Raw genomic sequence first — 18,157 nt, forward strand, 5'->3', positions numbered from 1 at the left:
CCACCACCTGGCTAGAGGACACCTACCCCTTGTCACTGGCCTTAATTTACAAGGGAAGGCTCTAGGATACACTTTTTTGTTGTTGTTAAAAAAGAAGATAAAAGGCCCAGACAATGCCATTTCCTGGGGCTGGACGCAGGCGCGAGCAGGTCGGTCATAAGGCGAGACGTTGCCCAAGAACGGCTTCACTCTTGGGACGCTCTTGCTATCTTCTGAGCCGGTCATGGCTGGGGAAATAATTTATGCTGATTTAAGGCATCCTGGGGATGGTTTTTCTTCTGCTGAGAAGCGTCACGGTAAGTGCTATTTTGGGGGAAAAGCACTTATTTCAAGCTTTGCTTGCTTTGGGAAGACTTTTGGGTTTGCTTGCTTCTCCATCCCCATATTGAGTTTTCCAAGATACATGGAGAACGCTGGCTGGATTAAGTGTCTAAGGTAGGATCCTGGCTTGCACAGAGGGCAAAAAAAAAGCAAGGAAGGGATGGGGGAGAGAAAAGCCAGCAAACATCTGGAGGTTGAAGAGTTTTGCTTCCAAGACCTTTCACTGGGTAGCAAAAAGGGGTCCCAAGAAGCCCAATATGAGCCAACACACCTTGATGGGAGGCAAAGCTGCTGACGCCATGTCTGGGATCCTGGGGGAGATGAGGTCTGGAAAGACCCATGTCCCACCGAGTCCCAGCTCAACCGCGAGCAGGTTTTGCCTGTTCTAAATTAAGCCAATTTCAGAAGGTGTCGGGTCTGCTAAGCTCTATTGTTGGGTGCCCAAGGTTGCTTTTGAGGCTACCTGCAGCCCCTCCACCACCTGAAAAACCCACCCTTAGGTGATGCCCTCACTTCTGCATCCAGCTTCATCGGTGGTGATTTATTTAATTTTTTTTGGAGGAAGCAAAGCAGCCATTAACTTCTGCTCAAACTTGCCAACTTGACAGAGGGGCGCTTTTTTTTTTTTCTTTCTCTAAGAACCCCAGCTTTTTCATGTGAAAATGTGCACTTTTTTTTAAACAAATGTGGCCTCTTTCAGCTCCTGCCTTGTGCCCACGGTGGCATGGGGTCGTCCTCAAAGTCAGTGGGCTGGGGCACCTCATCCTGCTGGTGCTGGTGGTAGTGCTGAGCGCATGGGGTGAGTAACCAGCTCTTATCTATATCTCAAAACCCAGCAAGCAGGCTTGAAGGGGAAATTGTGTTTTATTTCAGCATTTCAGCCTTTGGAGGGGCCGAGGTTGCCCACCAATGCATCACCCACCACAAATAAACCCCCTGTGAAATAAACCCAGACTATCCCCTTAGGTTTTAAACAAGGGTGGAGTGTACAAGCCATGTTTTTCAGGCTGGCTTAATTAACCGGGTGCAACCACAGCAGAGAAAAAAGGAGGGTTGCACAAAATCAAACCCAGACCTACCAGGTTTTGTGGGTTTTATCCCCAAACGGCTGCAGCCTCTCACCCCAGGTCATTCCTCCAAGTTTTTCAGGGCTCTCTGCAGCCGGTGATGACAAGCATTCCCTGGCAAGGCAGCGAGACCAGGGGAAAGAACCACACGGAGCAATGCATGATTTCAGCCCTGATGCAGTATTACTGCAAGCCCCGGCAGGACAGCCCCACAGGTAACTCCCGCCGCTTCCCACCCAGCTCTGCTGGGGGATGCTCAGGTGGAACTTTTGATGGGGCTTCCTCTGCCCTTCAATTGCCAGGATGCCCCTGGGGATACGAGTTGGTGACCCACCAAAGGGTTATTTGGCAAAGAGGGTTGTTGCAAGGAAGTATTTCTTTTTGCATACATGGAGGAGCAGGACTAACCCCAGGGAGGAGGTTCCTCACCACCCTTCCTCCACCCCAACCAGCCATTGTGTCCCTGTGGCCACCCAACCCCAGTTGTCCTCCTCCTTTCCAGTGACTGAGCAGGAAAAAACAAAACCGTGTGAAAAAGACTCAAGGATGGGGAAAGAGCCGAGGCGTGGGATGGGGAAACCCTTGGTGACTTTCAGGTGGTGGCTAGGCAAGACCTTGACCACCCTTTGGGTTGCCTCATGGCTCTTTCTCCTCTTCAGCCTGTGCTGGCTGCAAGCTGTGTCCCCAGGACTGGCAGCTCCATGGGGACAGATGCTACCGGCTTTCCAAGGAAACGGGGAACTGGAATCAAGGCAAGAAAGGCTGCGAAAATCAGGGGTCTCAGCTGGCAATGCTCCGGGACAAGAAAGAAGAGGTAAATATAGAGGAGAAGGCTTAAAAAAGACCTGCAAATCAGTGGGTTTTTTAGGGGGGCAGGGGGGCAAAAAGTGCCTGGTGTTAGGAGGGTTTGGGGCTGCAACAGTGACTCTCACCCACCTCTTGCTCTGATGTCTCCTAAGAAGTGACTGGGAAGAAAAAAGGGTGGAATAATCACCTAAAGCCCCTCTGTGTCCCCCCACCCACCTGTGACATGGGAGGAAGAGGAGGGACGCAGAGCTCAGACGGAGATGTCAGTGTCCTGGGCTCTGAATTTAAGCTAGTTCCATCCCAGAGCTCTCTTTAGAGATGGTGCATGGAGGCCTTCAAAGAACAGGGGACATTCGTGTCCCATCTCTTTGGGGATGAAATGAGTCAGATTTACTCCGTGGCTTTGCACCCCACAAAACTCTCTGCAGAGAGATTTTGGGAGCAACCGGTCACCTCCATTTCCCAGGAGTACATCAAGAATATTACAGGCGGACGCACGCAGCCGGTGTGGATTGGATTACTATCATCCCACAGGAAATGGAGATGGGTGGACAACACATCCCTCAACACCAAAATGTGAGTGTATCTGCAACCCGTTGGTGTAAAAAGCAGCTTTGCTCCATTTCAGACCCGGTGCATGCCCTGACCCATCCCTCCAAGATTTTTCTGTCTATGCAACGGTCTCGTATTCCTCCTGCCAAAGCTTTGCAGACCAAGAGTTGGGTTTACAGAGCACGATAACCCAACACCTCCCACCATCCCATGCAACCAACACAGCTTTTAATGGTCCATGCACGCTCCTTGCAGATCTTATTGCAAGCACAGCAACCTGTACTCAAATCTGGGCCATCCACCAGCAAGAAATCATTTGTAGCACAACGAGATGGTGCAGAAAAAGGGCAGGAGAAACCTCCCCTCTTCTGCAAGCCTGGAAGAGTTTGCTCCTCTCAGGCAATAACATTTTTTGTTCTGTAGGTTTCACACCCTGCCGGAGGTGGATGAAGGGTGTGGGACACTGAAAAACAAGGTGTTGGAGGTCGATATCTGTAACGCTGAACACGAGTGGGTTTGCCAGAAACACCCTTTCCAGCTCTCCCCATCGATGGTGGGAGGTGGAGAGAAATGCGACTCCTCTGTCTGACATGCCCATCCCGAAATGCCCAGCCTGTGAGACGCTTGCCGCCGATATTTGGGGTAAAGCCAGCCCCATCTTCACCGTTATGGTCCTGTGAGAGATTTCAAGGTTTGCAAATGCATTTCCCACACAGGTCAAGACAATTTTTGGGGGTGCAGGCAATCCTCCAAGCTGGGAAAGCAAAAACATCGGTGCCCCAGGTGGTGTGTCGATAGAGCTACAGCATCAATAAAAGCCTACAAAACTGGTTGGTTTCAATTTATTGAAATAACACAGATTTGCAAATAAGAGGTGAGGTGGCACAAAATGTATGGCATGTATTACAAAGTTCTATTAAGAAAAGTTTTCCTGAGTGACAACTGTGGTAAGGAGTATACTACCAAGCGTGCATCTCCCTGAGAACATCTGAGAACATCAGCACAGGGACTAATGCAAGCAGTTTTTTATTTGAGGTTTGGGGGGGGTTTTTGTCTTTTTGCGGGGCGGGGGGGGGAATTATTTGTTGTTGTTTGGGATTTTTTTTGTTTGGTTTGGTTTAGGTTTTTTGATTTTGAGGGGTTTTGGGGGCAAGTTGGGTTTTGATTTTGAGGGGGGGTGGTTGTTTGGTTTTTGGTCAGGGGGGATGTTGTTGGTTTTTTTATTTATTTGTTTGTGTTTTAAAAAACCTCTAAAACATTCCAAGGTCACCCAAATCCACCATTTCACCAAATTCCCTACCCACCTTTTTTCACCTCCTTCCAACAGCAAGAAAATCTGTTCATTGAAATTAACTTACTCAAGTGAGTAGCTTACGGACCTGCCATGCTTATAGGCAAAATATGGCCTTTGAAAGAACTCATATATGTTGGTGATAGAGTCAGATATAGGGATTTACCAAAAGAAACTGTGCTTGGTTCTCCATCTGCTGGCAAGGGGACTGGGATGAAGCTCCTGTTTATGGGGTCTTTTATTACGGATATGCTTTTTGCTTCCAGAGGATGTAATTGTCGGGTCTGCTGCACAGCCAGTTCTTCTTGGTGTGGCACAGGGATGAGCTGATCCTCTCGTGGTTCAGGTATGCACAGGCCCCACCACCCCGCACCTCAAACCTGCAATGCCAACACACTCAGGTGAGCGAGAAAAGGAGGAAACGAAGAAAGCTACCCCCAAAAAATTAAGAAAAACTGGGATTTCCTCCCTAGGAGAGAAGGGTGGCGTTTGGCTGAGGGTGTCTAATAGGGGATCGGTGCGCAGCATCCTTGGTCCATCCCAAACCTCCCACGGAAAGCCAGGAGCTGCTTGGGTACGGTGGCAGAAGAAGGTCCCCATCCCAGGATGGGTCATCCCAGACCCTCTAAGATATCCCATCCAAGCAGGGGGAAGCAATGCAGCAGCTCCCTGGGGCCATTTCCAACCACACCAAGAGGCAAACCTGCCCGAGTTGCCAACCCCAAGTGCCCAACGGGGACAGAGGGACCAACCAGTTGTTGAAGGCTGTGCCGTTGGTCCACCACCAGCTGTCATCCTTCTCCTTTCGCAGCCCAAACCAATGGTTAGCTTCGCCTTTATAGCGTTTAATGAAGGTCTTTAAAGCAAAGAAACATCATGTTTTAGCTGGTCTTGTCTTCCCCACCTCCTCTTTTCCACCTGCGTCCATCACCCCACCCAGAGATGGTGCTTTCCCCAAGACGTCCACTCCCAGCTACAGCATTGGGTGCAATTTGGGGCCAAGCATGTTTTTGGTCTGGTTTTTTTTCTTCTTTCTTTGGGGGGGGTGTGGGGGGCATGTCTCTTGGTGGTTTTTTTCATGTTTCCTACCCTGGTACTAGTGTAGGGGCTCAAGTACAGTTCTCACCAGCTCATCCATTGTGTTTATGAGGGCCAGTGAAGCTCCCAGGGCCTTGCAGCTTTCCTGACTGGTGGTCCAATTGCTCTCAGCCTCAGAAAAATAATAGCATTTCCCTTGGAAACCAAGCCAGGTGTCTGGGCAGACGTGGGAGAAGTCAGGCTGAGGCAAACGGGATCCTGAACGGACAACTGCAAAAGAGAAAGCTGAGAGATGTGTGTGGGCAGCCCTAAAAAGCAGGAAAAAGGGATTTATTATTTTTTTCCTCAAGGCTGCAGGGGGAAAATTGGGGATGATGCCCTTGGAAAAGGGAATGGTGTGGCTGACCAAGAGCCAGGATGCCTGTAACACAATTTAGGAATGAAAAAAGGGGTCCCCCCTGAAGCAGGCTTGGTGCTTTGCTTGGGGAGCATCCCTTGATGCTAGGGAAGTCCTGCAATCCCCTCTTCCCCAAAAGAGGGGCGCCTGGCCCGCATCCTCCCCATGCGGGATGTCTGGATGGGACTCACCAGTCAAGGCCACCAGCAGGACGAAGGTGAGGAGCACCAGCACCACACACAGAGGGACGAAAACCTGAGACGAGCGCGATCTTTCCTGGTCGGGCTTCTTGGTGTTGGACCCTGGGGGAGGAAAGAGCAGGAGAGGGTGTGGGCTGGGTCCTTTCCCTAATCCTGTGCTCTTTTTCTGCTGGATCCTCAGTCCATCCCGAGCCCCAGCTGGGACAGGGACCTTGTTGGGGCTCGGGAGGGTGGGAAGACCTTGCAGAGGCTCAAGGGGCTGCCCGCAAGGCAGGGAGAGCAGACGTGTGTCCTTCAAAGGCACTAATGTGTGTTTGTGGACCTGGAGATGGATTTAGTGCTTTTCAGCCCTTAGAGGTGGCCGCATCATGAAATTTAGCATAGAGGTGCCTGGGTTGATCTGCGCCCACCCAAAAGCTCCATGCCCATCCCACTGGTGCTCCACCAGAGCGAGATGCTCTTCCCACCCCCTGCCCTCACCCAGAGCATTGGTTTTTTGCCCCAGCATTACCCCACTTGCAATCTTTCTCTATATCCTTGCAGTTGTTCAACACTTCCTCTTGGTCTGAAGAACCTGGCTTTTGTGCTCCTTTCCCCATTGCAAGCAGAGACGTGCCAGACTCAGGGCTCACTCACATCCAGCACCATCTGCAGGGAGTGCGGCTCAAGCTGCGTGTTAACAAGGAAAATGCTGAGCAAATCTGGAGCCAGCCATGCCTCCCACATTTGCGAGATCCCACCAAGCTGTCTGGAGTCTTTGGGGTTTTTTTCCTCTGCAACACGCCAGGACCTCGTGGGCAACAGGTACCATGGGAAGCCATGGCACGGGAGCGCGTTTGTGCTGTGCTAAAAAACACATCGGGGGAAAAGAAAGACAGAAGGAAGGACAATGTGAGAGAAGATGACATGAGAGGGGAGAAAAAGAGATGGGAGAAAAAGAGAGGGGAGAGAGAAAGATAAAAAAAGAGAGGAAAAAACATAAAGAGAGAGAAAGGGAGAGAGAAAGAAAAAAGGGAGAGAAAAAAAGAAGTTTAAAGGGAGTTTAAATCTTAAAAGATATTAAAAGAAAAATATAAGTTATTAACTATTCACAGTTTAAAGGGAGTTTAAGCATTTACGAGGGGACACAAGTCTGTTAAGGAGTTGGGAGCCACCACTGCAGGAAGGAAGCAAACTGCCTGACGGGTTGAAGCAGAACTTGCAGTTTGAACCCTCCCCAAGAACCCACAAGCAGGAAACAAGCTGAATTTAAAAAAAAACTACTGCTGCCAGCAGCTGTTTACAGCAAAGTGGTTTTGCTCACTGAAATCCTTATCTCACTTCCTCCAGCGTCCGCCCTTGCACGGAGCAAAGGGTACACAATTGTTTTCCTGAACATGAGCCAATGGGTGGCAACGGCCGTTATTCCCTCCCTCGGTCTTGTGTACTTTAGAATTACAAAATAAAGTAATAACAGCCTACCAAGAACCTGCCCCAGCAAGGTGGGCTTGGTACAACAGTGACATTTTATTCTGGGAAGCAGCTCTAAAGCCACATAGGGACCGGGGTTGGTTGTCAGGAAAACGTGCAAAGCCTGTCCCTTCCCTTGCACAGGGGATTTGCAGGAGGCAAATTCAGTGCTCAAAGATGTGCTCAGATCTAGTGTTTCAGAAGCAGTTTTAGGGTTAAATTTGGCAGCAGAGAAGAGAAAAAAGTCATAACGAGGGCAGGCTGGGAAGGGGTGATGCTTCCCCAACCCTGGAGGTACCCAAAACTCAATGGCACAAAGCCCAGTCTTTGTCCTGTCTCTGAGCAGGGTTTGAGCAGGAAACTGCAGCCCAGGGCTGGGAGAGCTGTCACTGCTGAAGCATTGAGGTAATATTTGAGAAACGAAAGAATTAACGAGACAAAAAGAAGCTTTCAGTTTCCCCCATTTCAAACTTCTGTTCTGATTTTGGCTCTGCTCTGTAATAATGATTATAGAAATTAGAGTAAAATTCCCCTTAAAAAAAACCCCATGAGGGTTCATGTTTTTCACCACACATGCTCCCCCCCCCTCCCCAAATTTAAGAGATCACACAGGGCAGCCTGATCTCCTGCCCAGGTTTTACCCTTCCCAAGCCCACTGTGCTTTCCAGTCAGTTCACTCCAGCTCCTCCCAAATGACTATTAATTCCACTGAATTGAAACAAATCTAAGTCCTTTTTATTGTAGAATTATTTACCTCTCTTCACCATGATTTTAATCCCTTCCAGTGAAAGCAATCCTGTTAGCTAGAAGGGGCTGAAAAAAAAAAAAAAAGCCAGCACTGAAAAGCAGTTACAAAGCAGCAAAACAGAAAGAAAAAAATTTAAAAAGCAGCTGAAAAAACACATCCAGAAACTCAAAACAATCACAATAAAATAGGCAGGTAAGGCAGGGCACCTGTGATGGCAAAAGTTTTGATAAAACCAGCTGAAAAGCAGTCATTTGGGGGTTTGCCTTTTTAATTCCCTCCCTTCAATATGCCATTTTTAATTTAGCCAGCTGATTCTTTCAGCCTCTCCGGGTTGTCGTCCCCCCCATCCCAACCGCAGCGTCGCTCCTGCTCCGCTGATTCAACCAGCCCCTATTTTGGCAGGCGAGCGGCTGCTTTCCCCAGCTCTTACCTCCTGCGAGAGCCGACGTTGGCTGGAAGTTGACTTCCTGATGTGGCTGCGTATCGTCACATTCGGGGAGGGATGGCCCAACGGCCGCGCTCCCAATGCTTGGCTGCACCCCGGTAGCTCAGGCGCTGTCCGTGGGGTGGCTGCTTGGGCTCGTAGGCAAGGCAAAGGGGTGAGAGACCACCTCGAGAAACCTTTGGTTGCTTTAAGCTTTATGCTTCAGAGTTTCCAAGCAGGAAGAGGGGTTTTTGACGTTTTTTTTTTTCCTGATTATTTTTGCGGAATAAACCCAGAGCAGTGGGGATTTTTAAGAGAGCCCTGTAGGCGGGTGATGGTGAAGGCACCTTGCTCTACCTGCTCCCCGAAGGCTTGCAGTCAATTCTCAACTGCTCTGGCAGCTTTTGGAGCTGGTTTGAAACAGTTTGTGTGCAAAGCAAAGGTCAGGCTATGCTAAATGTGGCTTTGAATCATCTCGGTACGGCAGAGGAAAAACCAAGGGGCTGGGCTTACTGCTGCTGCTTTCTCCGTCGAGGGGCAAGAGCAACAGGCTAGGAGAAAAGCCGGCCCAGAGGGATGAGAAAATGCTCCAAGGAGAAGGAGGTGCAAGAGAGGAGGTTAAACCCAGTGGGAAAAGCCTCTGGGGAGGAGGGCTGGGAGCACTGAAGACAGTGAGAAAAAGCATGGGAAGACTCTCTGAGCTGCCCTGGGAAAAACCCCATCGCTGTCATTGCAGAAGCAAGAACTTGAGGTCTGGTGACATTATCTGGCCGCAGATGTGCAGCGTCTGGTCGGCTGCCTGAAACAGCCTCTTTTCCACTCCGCCCCCAAAGATTCTGGTTTTCAGGGACGATAAGCTCGATTAATGCTGACTGGGTCCTGCTTCACCCCACTGCCTGCCACTTGGAAATGATAATTTCCTCGTTTCTCACCAAACCGCAGGTTGCTTGCCCTGCCTGATGGGTGATAAGGGAAGGATGGGGCCAGGCTCTTCTCGGGGTGCACAGGGAAAGAGGGAGATGAGGCAAGCTGCAGCAAGGGTGATTACCAGGAGATCAAGGTAGATTTTCATTTTTATTGGGATGCATTTGGGTTTGAGTCCAACCCACAGTTTCTTGTCATTACACACACACACACACACACACACACCCAGTTTCTGCTTTCAAACTCTCTTGCAAATGTGTGCTTGGAGGGACGCATCACTGCTCTGTGTGGTCCCCCTCTTTCTTTGAGCACTGGAGACCTTTGGGGCTTGGGAGACTCTTTGCACCCTCTGCGATGCCCCCCCCCCCCCTTTTCCCCAGGGAAACTGCCCACCCTCTCCATTTGGAGAAAAAAATAATACAAATATTATAAATGAATAAATGCTGCTCTAGCCACCTGCAAAACCATCATCATTTGGGTGAGTTGGCTGTGGAGATGGTCGGGGGTGATTGGTGCAAACCCCCACAGCATGCCAAGGGTGTGGGGGGGTGTTCCAGCCCCCTGACCACAGACGTCATATCCCCAGGGCAGGAGGAGGTGGCCACGCTTGTCGTCACCTATCCAAACGCCTGAGCCTGGGCTTCAATTTGACCCATTGAAGATGTGTCCAACAAAGATGCTCCAGTGCAAGCCAAGCACCGAGGAAGAGGAATGATGCCTCACAGACCACTATACTTGCCACAAGGAAGGAGCTAAGTCATGAAGCGGACGGTGAGCCTATGAGTCATAGGAACTGACAGCTTCTTTCAGTATTTGTGGAAATACCATCAGGACACGTAAGATCTAATTTGTCCCTGCTCCAGGCTGCTCTGATCACAAGCCCTAAGACTCAGAGCTGGGTCATGGGGATCAAAGGTTCAGCTGTCCCTCCACTGCTGCTTCTGGGAGGCCATCGCTTGGGTTATGGTGGTGATTTTCATGCCATCAAGCGTGGAGGCAATGGCAGAGGCAACACATGCGAAAAAAAGGGTGCCAAACTGTGCACGGCCAGACCCAGGATGTCACTCAAGGTGACAGGCAGAGTTCTCCCCAAAGTCAGAAGAGGCTGCAAAATAGCACGGTCACAGCTTCAGGCACAGAAGTCTTAGAGGGCAGGATGAGTGCTCCCAAATCATCATGGTTGCTGGCGCTTTCTTCTTTAGCATCCAGTGTTTTCCCATCTTGAGGTTCCTCCTGCTTCCCAGTGGGGGGGTCTCCAAGCTTTTTTTGGCAAGGAAGAGCCTGAGACCTCAGCAGCCTCCCAAGGAAAGGCGTTGCAAGCTGCCCCCAGCTCCCCAAGGTCCATGCCCACCACTCATCGGAGACTTGCACCTTGCAGATGGATACGCTGGTGCAGCCGGAGGAGTGGTGAGGGTTTCCTCCACCAGCTTCACCTAACCACACCGCCTCTGCACATAATAGCTTCCCTCCTTCTTCATGCACGCTCACTTAGCGCACCCTTGACACCAGCGATGGAGGATGATGGAGGTTACATCATCATGACCAAATTGAAGGTGAAGGACCTCACCCTGATGCCCAAGCCGATGGATCCAGTCACTGGGGATCTTCTCGGCCAGCATGGCCAGGAGAAGAAACCACAGAGAGCAGCAATTTTTGCAATTCACTTTGTCTTTCTTTCCACTGGGCTTTCCCTCAGCATTGCTGCAGAGGTGAAAAAAGCCATGAGAAATTTCAGCGAGGGGCTTGGGGGGCATTTTGTCCATCAGTTTCATGCTTCAGCCTCTGGGCACCTCCAGGTTCATCTCCCTAAATGATGGCCAGTCCGGCATTGCCTCTTGCCTACCCTGGAAACCAACACAAAGAAATGTAATTTCTTAGTAATCTTTACTCCTTTCTTTCTGCTCCTTTTTTTTTTTTTTTTTTTTTTGTCTTGTTATTGTGGGTTTTTTGCCTGCCCAGCTGGGGTTAGATTTAACCTTGCACCAGCCAAATAAGCACTATGCTCCCGGGGATATCCAGCACTGCACCCCTGATGCCTGCAACTGGTTCTTCCATTGCTCAGCACTGCTAATTTCTCCATAAAGCCTTCCAAAATGTTTATTTCCCCAGGCACATCCTGCCACCGATGTTGTTACAAAGCAGCCATGCTGCTGCTGTTGCTGAGCCTCCTCCTGGTCTCAGCTGTGATTTTTCTGAGCATCCATGGTAAGTACCAGAGGGGGAAACTGCCACCGATCCTGGGGGTTTGGTTTTCTTACACAGCCTTCTGCTGCCCCATCATACCAAAAATTGGCTGGTTTGCCTCGTGGAGGGAACCAACCACATCTGGATTGGGCTGCATTTATCTGCCAGTGCTCATAAGCGGACATGGGTGGACGGGGCTCCCTTGGACCAGCTGATGTGAGTGTTGCCAAAAGAGATGCTCAGATGCAGATGGAGCACCCTGGGGGGGGCTTTGGGAGATGGGAGGGAGCATTTCTGTGGGAGCTGCTTCATCTCCTGTCTCTCCATCAGGTTCAAAGTCTCAGGCAACACGGACTTGCCAACCAGACCAACTCAGAGACCTGCCAGGCAGAATTCAAGTGGATCTGCGAGAGGGAAGCCATTGAGATGTAAAGTGACATGGGAAGCATGGAGCGGGGGGTGGGCAGCACATGGAGAGACCTTCAGTTCGAGTCAAGCCAATGGAAAACCTGCATGGAAAAACCTTGAAAACCCTCAATCCCTTGCTCCTTGGTAGAAAAGAGGAGAAAAGAAACAACAGCTTGGAGGGAGTTGAGTTTCCTAGATGGCTTGATCAGTCACCCTTCTCTGCTAGTCCCCTCACCCTTTAAAATTTTACCCCTGTTTCAAAATAAAATAAAAAGGAGCAGAAACCTGCAGAACTAGCTATAAAGCACCACAGGACCCCACCACCCCCAGAAAGCGCTGGGTGATGGGTGGTACCACTCATACCCAACCTTGCCAATTAAAAGCTTGCTCAGGCACCGTACAGCCTCATGGCTCAGCCCATTTGCTCTGGCCAAAACATCAGCGGTGGATGAAAAAGCTCTGAAAGGATGTCTGTCCTGGTTTCAGCTGGGATAGAGTTAATTGTCTTCCTAGTAGCTGGTACAGTGCTACGTTTTGACTTCAGTATGTGAAGAATGTTGATAACACACGGATGTTTTCAGTTGTTGCTAAGTAATGTTTAGACTACAGTCAAGGATTTTTCAGCTTCTCCTGCCCAGCCAGCGACAAAGCTGGAGGGGCACAAGAAGTTGGCACAGGACACAGCCAGGGCACCTGACCCAAACTGGCCAACGGTGTATTCCATACCGTGTGACGGTATGGAATCTAGTATAGGAACCAGGAAGGGGGGGGGGGGAATCACCACTCGGGGACTGGCTGGGTGTCGGTCGGCGGGTGGTGAGCGATTGCCCTGCGCATCATTTGTACATTCCAATCCTTCTATTACTGCTGTTGTCATTTTATTAGTGTTATCATTATCATTATTAGTTTCTTCTTTTCTGTTCTATTAAACCGTTCCTATCTCAACCCAGGACTTCTACTTCTTTTCCTGATTTTCTCCCCCATCCCACTGGGTGTGGGGGGGAGTGAGTGAGCAACCCCAGCCAGCAACTAAGCACCACGCAGCTGCTCACTCACTTCCCCCCTCCCCCCCCCCCAGTGGGATGGGGGAGAAAATCGGGGGGGGGGGGCGGGAAGTAAAACTCAGGATAAGAACAGTTTAATAGAACAGAAAGGAAGAAAATAATAGTAATAACAATAATAAAATGACAATAATAATAATAAAAGCATTGGAATATACAAAACAAGTGATGCACAATGTAATTGCTCACCACTCACCAACCAATGCCCAGTATAGTCCCTGAGCGGCGATCCGCCCCCCAGGCCAACTCCCCCCAGTTTACATACTGGGCATGACTTCACATGTATGGAACATTCCTTTGGCCAGTTTGGCTCAGCTGTCATGTTTGTGTCCCCTCCCAACTCCTTTTGCCCCTCCAGCCTTCTTGCTGGCTGGGCAGGAAAAGCTGAAAAATCCCTGTCTTGGTCTAAACATTACTCAGCAACAACAGAAAACATCAGTGTGCTATCAACATTCTTCTCAGACTGAACCCAAAACATAGCACTACACCAGCTACTAGGAAGAAAATCAACTATCCCAGCCAAAACTGGGTCAAAGGATAACTAGCCCTCCCCTGACCTTGTCTTATAATGCAATCTTTCCGTTTGTTTTGCGAAATTTTGTGCAATGGCTAAAAGCTGTAATTATGGTTAGCCAACCCTCTGCACCACTAAAAGAGAGGAAGAGCTGTAACCAGTTACCAAATAGGAGAGTTGAAATATTTAACAGTAATTTCTAGCAAAATTCCTAGCAAACTTCCACCACCAATATCATATTGTATCCCAGCTGAAACCAGGATACCAACACTCTGCAGCAGTAAAAAAGGAAGTTGTTTCTGTTTTTCAGAGATTTGTGCAATAGCTAAAATTATGGTTAACACACCCTCTGCACCAGTAAAAACAAGAAAGTGCCATAAGTTAGCCAATAGCGGAGTTGAAATATTTAACAGTAACTCGTAGCAAACTTCCACCACCAATACCGTATTCTTCCAGGGGATACGGGATGCTGAAAACCTCACTGTGCCACCACATTGGGTGGCAAAGAGCTTAATATCCAAGCAAAGGGCTATCTTTGGGTTGCCTGTATTATGGATAAGCCTCAAAAAAATCAGGCGATTTGATTATTTCTATAACTGGCGCATTAAGAAGCAGTTGTTGTGTTTCAAGATAAAGCATCTATTGGTCTGACAATAAATTCTATTTCTTAGATACTTATACGGGGTGCATTTTTTCCCTTTTTCCTAATAAAAACAGCAAGAGCAGCAACTCCATCACTATCTTCCAGCCAAGTTGACAATGAGGTTGCCTCATCCCAGCCTGAGCAAAAGAGGAAGAGCATTTCTGGTTGCTTTTTTTCTTTTCCCTTGCTATTTCTTGCAAAAAATCTCACAGCTTGCTTGAAGAGTCACAAGCAATGCCAAAAAGTGGGAATTGGAAGTACCAAGCCCCTCCCAAAAGCACCCCCAAACTTGCACTCCTGCAGCCATATGGACATAAAACATGGGCGAAGGACAAAGCGATCTCACACCGGAGATGCCCTTTCTGCTGTGCCCCAAATTTTGGGCTTTCTGGCAGTGGACAAGAATTTCTCGGTAGGGGCACAACTGGTAATGTTGACCAAAACCCATCCTGTGAGTGGATGCTGCAAAAAGCCACATCCTTTGCCACCTCGCAGAGCGAGAGGTGAGCAAGGTGCTGCTGGGGACGGAAACCAGCACGGGGGTTTGTGTTTGTTTGTTTAGTTTGTTTTCCCCCCTCCCCAGCTCAAAAAGGGCACGAGGAGGTTCAAAGACAATATTTAGGTCTTCCTCAAAAGCCAGCGAGGGGGATGAGCTGGCGACCTGCTGCTGCTCAGCACCGGGACCGTGCCGCAATGAGGGGAGCCGTCATCTTCTTGGCGTTCATGGGTGAGTGAAGGGATTTCAGAGACCAGGCTGGGGCGGCACCAAAGGTGGAGGAGGGAGAGCTTGGAAGGTTTTCACCATCTTCTCCTCAAAGAGCATCACTCTGGGCAGAGCATTTCTCCAGCCCTTTCTTCGCCACCAGCCATGGAGACTCGTGCAACCCCTTCTCCATGAAAACCTTCTCCCAGTCATTGATTCCATCAATTCTTTTGTCCTCTTCACCAGAAAGGAGACTTTTCTCCTCTCCATCCCTTTGCTCTGCCAACCTCCTTGCTCCAGTGCAACGTCTGAGGTGGAGAGGATGCAAAAGCAGCCCCACACAGCCAACGTAAGCTTAAATATCTCAAAGAAACCTGGATTTCCTCTGATAAATTCATAGTGTCCAGGAAGGGTCATTTATTCAGTTCATCCTCAGAAAGGAGGCTTGTTTGGCACTGCCCAAAAGATCCCTTGGGACTCAGTGGAGGAGAAAGCAATTGGAGGGGACACCTGGAAAATGTAAATATTGCTCAGTCCCACCTTATGCATCCAAGGCCTCGCCCGTCTAAGTGAGCAGAGAGGCATGAGCTGACCTGGGTGGGAAATATTCCCCCAGATTTTGGGCCCTAAATCCAGATTTTGGCAATAACTTGAAGGCATCCATGGGAAGTTCTCGCCCATGATGTCCTTTCTCATCCCTCCCCACTGCAGGTGCTGTCACGACCATCTCTATAGCCCCGCTGCAGAACCCGGTTTGGGTTTCCCCGGGGGAGAAAGCCATCTTACCCATCTCCCTCCAGCTCCTCAACCCTACCTGGGACTTCTACCATATCAAGTGGAGCTTTCTGACGGGGGATCGCCCAGTTTTGATTTACACGATGGAAAGGTGCAACCAGACCCTCGCAGCATCTGGGCAACAGTGCCAACAGAGGATGGAGGTGGGCGATTTCTACAGTTCAAGGGCAAATATCAGCTACAACACCTCGCTGGTGCTCCAGGACACCCAGCCAGATGATGCTGGGGTTTACCAGTTGACAGTGCAGGGTCTGGATGTGGCACACACCACGCAGATCACTCTGATTTTGCAAGGTAATGACGGCTTTGGGGGGGTCCACCAAATCCCAAGAGGTGGAGAGGAGCAAAGAGCAAATGGCAGGTTCGGAAAGCCCAGGAAAGGGGTTTTCTGGGGAGCAAATTCTTGCTGAGCCTGCCCAAAATGCAAAAAAGAAAACCAGCTAGTCCTATTAAAACAAAGACTCCGCTGATTTACAGAGCCCTTATCTGCAACATGCTGTGGGATGGGATGAGATGGGACAATGCTTGGCGTGAAGCATCTGCAACGTGCTGTGAGATGGGGTGATACTCAGGTTGAAGCATCGCCTCATCCTTGCCCCATTCCTGCACCTGCATCCAGGTCTTTAAAAGCTCTTTGCAACTCCCTCCTCACAAACAGAGAGCCTCTCCTTTCCACGCGCAGGTACCTTCTCCCCGTTATTCCTCTCCGGCAACCCAGCCCATGCCCACCTCAACCAGACAGCACTGCTCTCCTTCTCCCTGCGGACCCCCTGCTCGGGCTGGGACTTCATCCACATTACCTGGGAGCTCATCAGCAGCCCCAAGAACCGTCCCATCCTCACCTACACCCTGGATGGTTGCACGGGGAAAGCCTGGAACTGGTGGGAGCAGAGCTGCATTGTCTCCCAGGAGGTGGACGGGTCGTACAGGCAGCGGGCGGGCATCCGACCGAACGGCACCCTGGCCCTCAGGGATGTGAGGGATGAGGATGCAGGGACCTACCTGGTGACGGTGCGAGCCCCGGACGGGTTCGCTTGCGTGGGTGTCAACCTGTCCGTGAGCAGAGGTAACTGAGGGAAGGGGGAAAAAATGCACATTTAAACGCCTTTAGAGGTGGGGAAAGGATGGGGCGAATGGGAGAAGAAGAAGCTGGCACTAACAGGAGAGGAAAATGCAGGAATAGGGAAGAGAAGTGCTAAACTGTGGAGTAAAATAAAACAGTAGAAATGCCTGCTAGGAGGGGAAAAAAAAAAAAGTAAATTTTGCCCTAGCTTGGTTTTAGTGCCACTGCAGAACAGAAACCTGGAGCTTTGGCAGAAGAAATTTGCCCTGGGGTTGGTTTTCAGAGGAAGCAAGAGAAAACAAGCAATTTAAGAACCCAAACACATCGTGAACTGCAGCCAGGGAAAGCTGGGTATTTGGGGCTTGTGTTTTTCATAGTTTTTTGTGTTTTTTTTTTAAAAGAAGTGTTGAGTGGCTACATCTCATCACGGACGTGCAGAAAGCACCAAACCGTTGACCCTTTATAGCAACAGGGAGTATTTTTGCAGCGCTACAACCCACAGAAACAAAGTTAGAGATGAGATGAGACAATAGCAAGGCAGACCCTGCCATAAAGTCCTGTTTCACTACGGAAATCCCCATCTTTTCACCCACTCTTTATACCTCTCGCCCGGTTTGCAGAAATGCTGGCAGCGGAGTGGCCGAGCATCCTCAGCATCATCCAAATTGCTGCTGCTGGCGTCGTGCTCTGCTTCCTGGCTCTCATCTTGGGAGAGGTGGGTGATAAAACCCCCAAATCGGGTCCAACTTCATTAGTTTTCCCCACAAAACCAAAACGCTTGGAGGCAATTAATTTACCCGCCTCAAGGTTTTATTTCCCCTCCAATCCCTGGAGGGGGAAAAGGGAGGGGAAACGTGCTGATCCAGCAAAATTAATTTGGGGATCAGCATATAGAAGACGGAATAGTGATCAGCATCCCCAGCATGCCTTCGAGTCTGGAGGGGTTTGCCCAGCGAAGACGGGGGATGCCATAAAACTGGGGCTGCAGGTGGGTTTGCAGCGGCGTGGCTGGTCCCCCCCATACCCCAGGTGAGGAGGGACACGGGGACACATCGGGGTGAGCAGAGACAGACCCATCGTCCCTCTCGTCTCCTCCCCAGCATATGTTTTGGCATGGTGACAAGCTGGAAAAGACCCCGGGTGGCACCTGCCACCAGTCCCAACCTCCTCCTGGGTACAGCTCTGGATGAAGAAGCCACCAAGGATGGAGGGAGACGTGCAGAGGGCACCAAAACCCCCACGGCTTGTTCGTTTGCCCAGACCATCATCTGCAACTTTAAACACTGAGCAAGAACTACTCGTAATAGTTAAAAAAATATGGGTTTTGGAGCCGTTTCTCCCCAAATTATTACCTGGGTTCCCCGTGCTCTCTGTCCAGACCCCCATTGCTTTTATTTACGCATCGCTGTGGGGAGATGCTTCCTGTTCCCTTTTTTTGCTCCTTTTTTGCACTTCAAAAGGTGCAACGCTTTAAGCCCAAGGTGTGGGAGAGCACCTGAAACATCCCACAGTCATTAATATTATTAATTATCCATCAAATAGCAGGAAGCCCTGAAAGGGCATCACCC

The 18,157-nt window shown here is 49.9% G+C and overlaps 3 protein-coding genes across 17 annotated transcripts; 2 read left to right on the forward strand and 1 right to left on the reverse strand.

Annotated features, from left to right (window-relative positions):
* Positions 1-13: 13 nt before the first annotated feature.
* On the forward strand, positions 14-3,710 carry LOC126034992 (killer cell lectin-like receptor subfamily B member 1B allele C). 4 transcript variants are annotated; one of them, XR_007504811.1, is made up of 7 exons: positions 14-296; positions 1,022-1,120; positions 1,463-1,603; positions 2,048-2,202; positions 2,662-2,771; positions 3,171-3,389; positions 3,464-3,549. XR_007504811.1 is itself a non-coding variant. In XM_049793053.1 (6 exons), the coding sequence occupies exons 1-6, from the start codon at positions 224-226 to the stop codon at positions 3,543-3,545; spliced, it is 660 nt and encodes a 219-aa protein (XP_049649010.1). In that variant the 5' UTR covers positions 14-223; the 3' UTR covers positions 3,546-3,710. The 4 variants fall into 4 exon arrangements, 3 of the variants coding, with proteins under 3 accessions (XP_049649010.1, XP_049649009.1, XP_049649011.1); XM_049793053.1 differs by lacking the exon at positions 3,171-3,389 and having other exon boundaries at positions 3,464-3,710; XM_049793052.1 differs by having other exon boundaries at positions 3,171-3,557.
* A 104-nt stretch (positions 3,711-3,814) lies between these two features.
* On the reverse strand, positions 3,815-8,941 carry LOC126034996 (C-type lectin domain family 2 member B-like). Of its 5 annotated transcripts, none has more exons than XM_049793060.1 (7): positions 8,301-8,941; positions 7,877-7,935; positions 6,185-6,342; positions 5,665-5,775; positions 5,165-5,346; positions 4,791-4,894; positions 3,815-4,418 (listed from the first exon to the last, which is right to left on the reverse strand). In XM_049793060.1, exons 3-7 carry the CDS (start codon positions 6,270-6,272, stop codon positions 4,280-4,282), a joined length of 624 nt encoding a protein of 207 aa, XP_049649017.1. In that variant the 5' UTR covers positions 6,273-6,342; positions 7,877-7,935; positions 8,301-8,941; the 3' UTR covers positions 3,815-4,279. The 5 variants fall into 5 exon arrangements, with proteins under 5 accessions (XP_049649017.1, XP_049649015.1, XP_049649016.1 ...); XM_049793058.1 differs by having other exon boundaries at positions 5,165-5,361; XM_049793059.1 differs by having other exon boundaries at positions 5,165-5,361; positions 6,185-6,519.
* Positions 8,941-17,779, forward strand: LOC126034921 (uncharacterized). Of its 8 annotated transcripts, none has more exons than XM_049792838.1 (10): positions 8,941-9,354; positions 9,805-11,084; positions 11,328-11,423; positions 11,733-11,830; positions 14,103-14,531; positions 14,612-14,755; positions 15,443-15,820; positions 16,209-16,592; positions 17,210-17,304; positions 17,690-17,779. In XM_049792838.1, the coding sequence occupies exons 2-10, from the start codon at positions 11,029-11,031 to the stop codon at positions 17,777-17,779; spliced, it is 1,770 nt and encodes a 589-aa protein (XP_049648795.1). In that variant the 5' UTR covers positions 8,941-9,354; positions 9,805-11,028. The 8 variants fall into 8 exon arrangements, 7 of the variants coding, with proteins under 7 accessions (XP_049648795.1, XP_049648798.1, XP_049648796.1 ...); XM_049792841.1 differs by having other exon boundaries at positions 9,805-10,625; XM_049792839.1 differs by having other exon boundaries at positions 9,810-11,084.
* Positions 17,780-18,157: the final 378 nt, after the last annotated feature.

The sequence above is a fragment of the Accipiter gentilis genome, chromosome 36 (assembly GCF_929443795.1).
Source record: "Accipiter gentilis chromosome 36, bAccGen1.1, whole genome shotgun sequence".
Taxonomy (NCBI): domain Eukaryota; kingdom Metazoa; phylum Chordata; class Aves; order Accipitriformes; family Accipitridae; genus Astur; species Astur gentilis.

Coding starts and splice junctions, on each gene's coding strand:
- LOC126034992 (XM_049793052.1), top strand. CDS start 224: ATGGCTGGGGAAATAATTTATGCTGATTTAAGGCATCCTGGGGATGGT. Junction 1,121..1,462: donor GGTAGTGCTGAGCGCATGGG/GTGAGTAACCAG, acceptor CATTCCTCCAAG/TTTTTCAGGGCTCTCTGCAG. Junction 2,203..2,661: donor TCCGGGACAAGAAAGAAGAG/GTAAATATAGAG, acceptor TCCATTTCCCAG/GAGTACATCAAGAATATTAC.
- LOC126034921 (XM_049792836.1), top strand. CDS start 9,254: ATGGGTGATAAGGGAAGGATGGGGCCAGGCTCTTCTCGGGGTGCACAG. Junction 11,424..11,732: donor GATTTTTCTGAGCATCCATG/GTAAGTACCAGA, acceptor TCTCTCCATCAG/GTTCAAAGTCTCAGGCAACA. Junction 15,821..16,208: donor GATCACTCTGATTTTGCAAG/GTAATGACGGCT, acceptor TTCCACGCGCAG/GTACCTTCTCCCCGTTATTC.
- LOC126034996 (XM_049793058.1), bottom strand. CDS start 6,272: ATGGGGAAAGGAGCACAAAAGCCAGGTTCTTCAGACCAAGAGGAAGTG. Junction 5,362..5,664: donor CCTGCTGGTGGCCTTGACTG/GTGAGTCCCATC, acceptor CACATCTCTCAG/CTTTCTCTTTTGCAGTTGTC. Junction 4,895..5,164: donor TAAACACAATGGATGAGCTG/GTGAGAACTGTA, acceptor TTTGCTTTAAAG/ACCTTCATTAAACGCTATAA.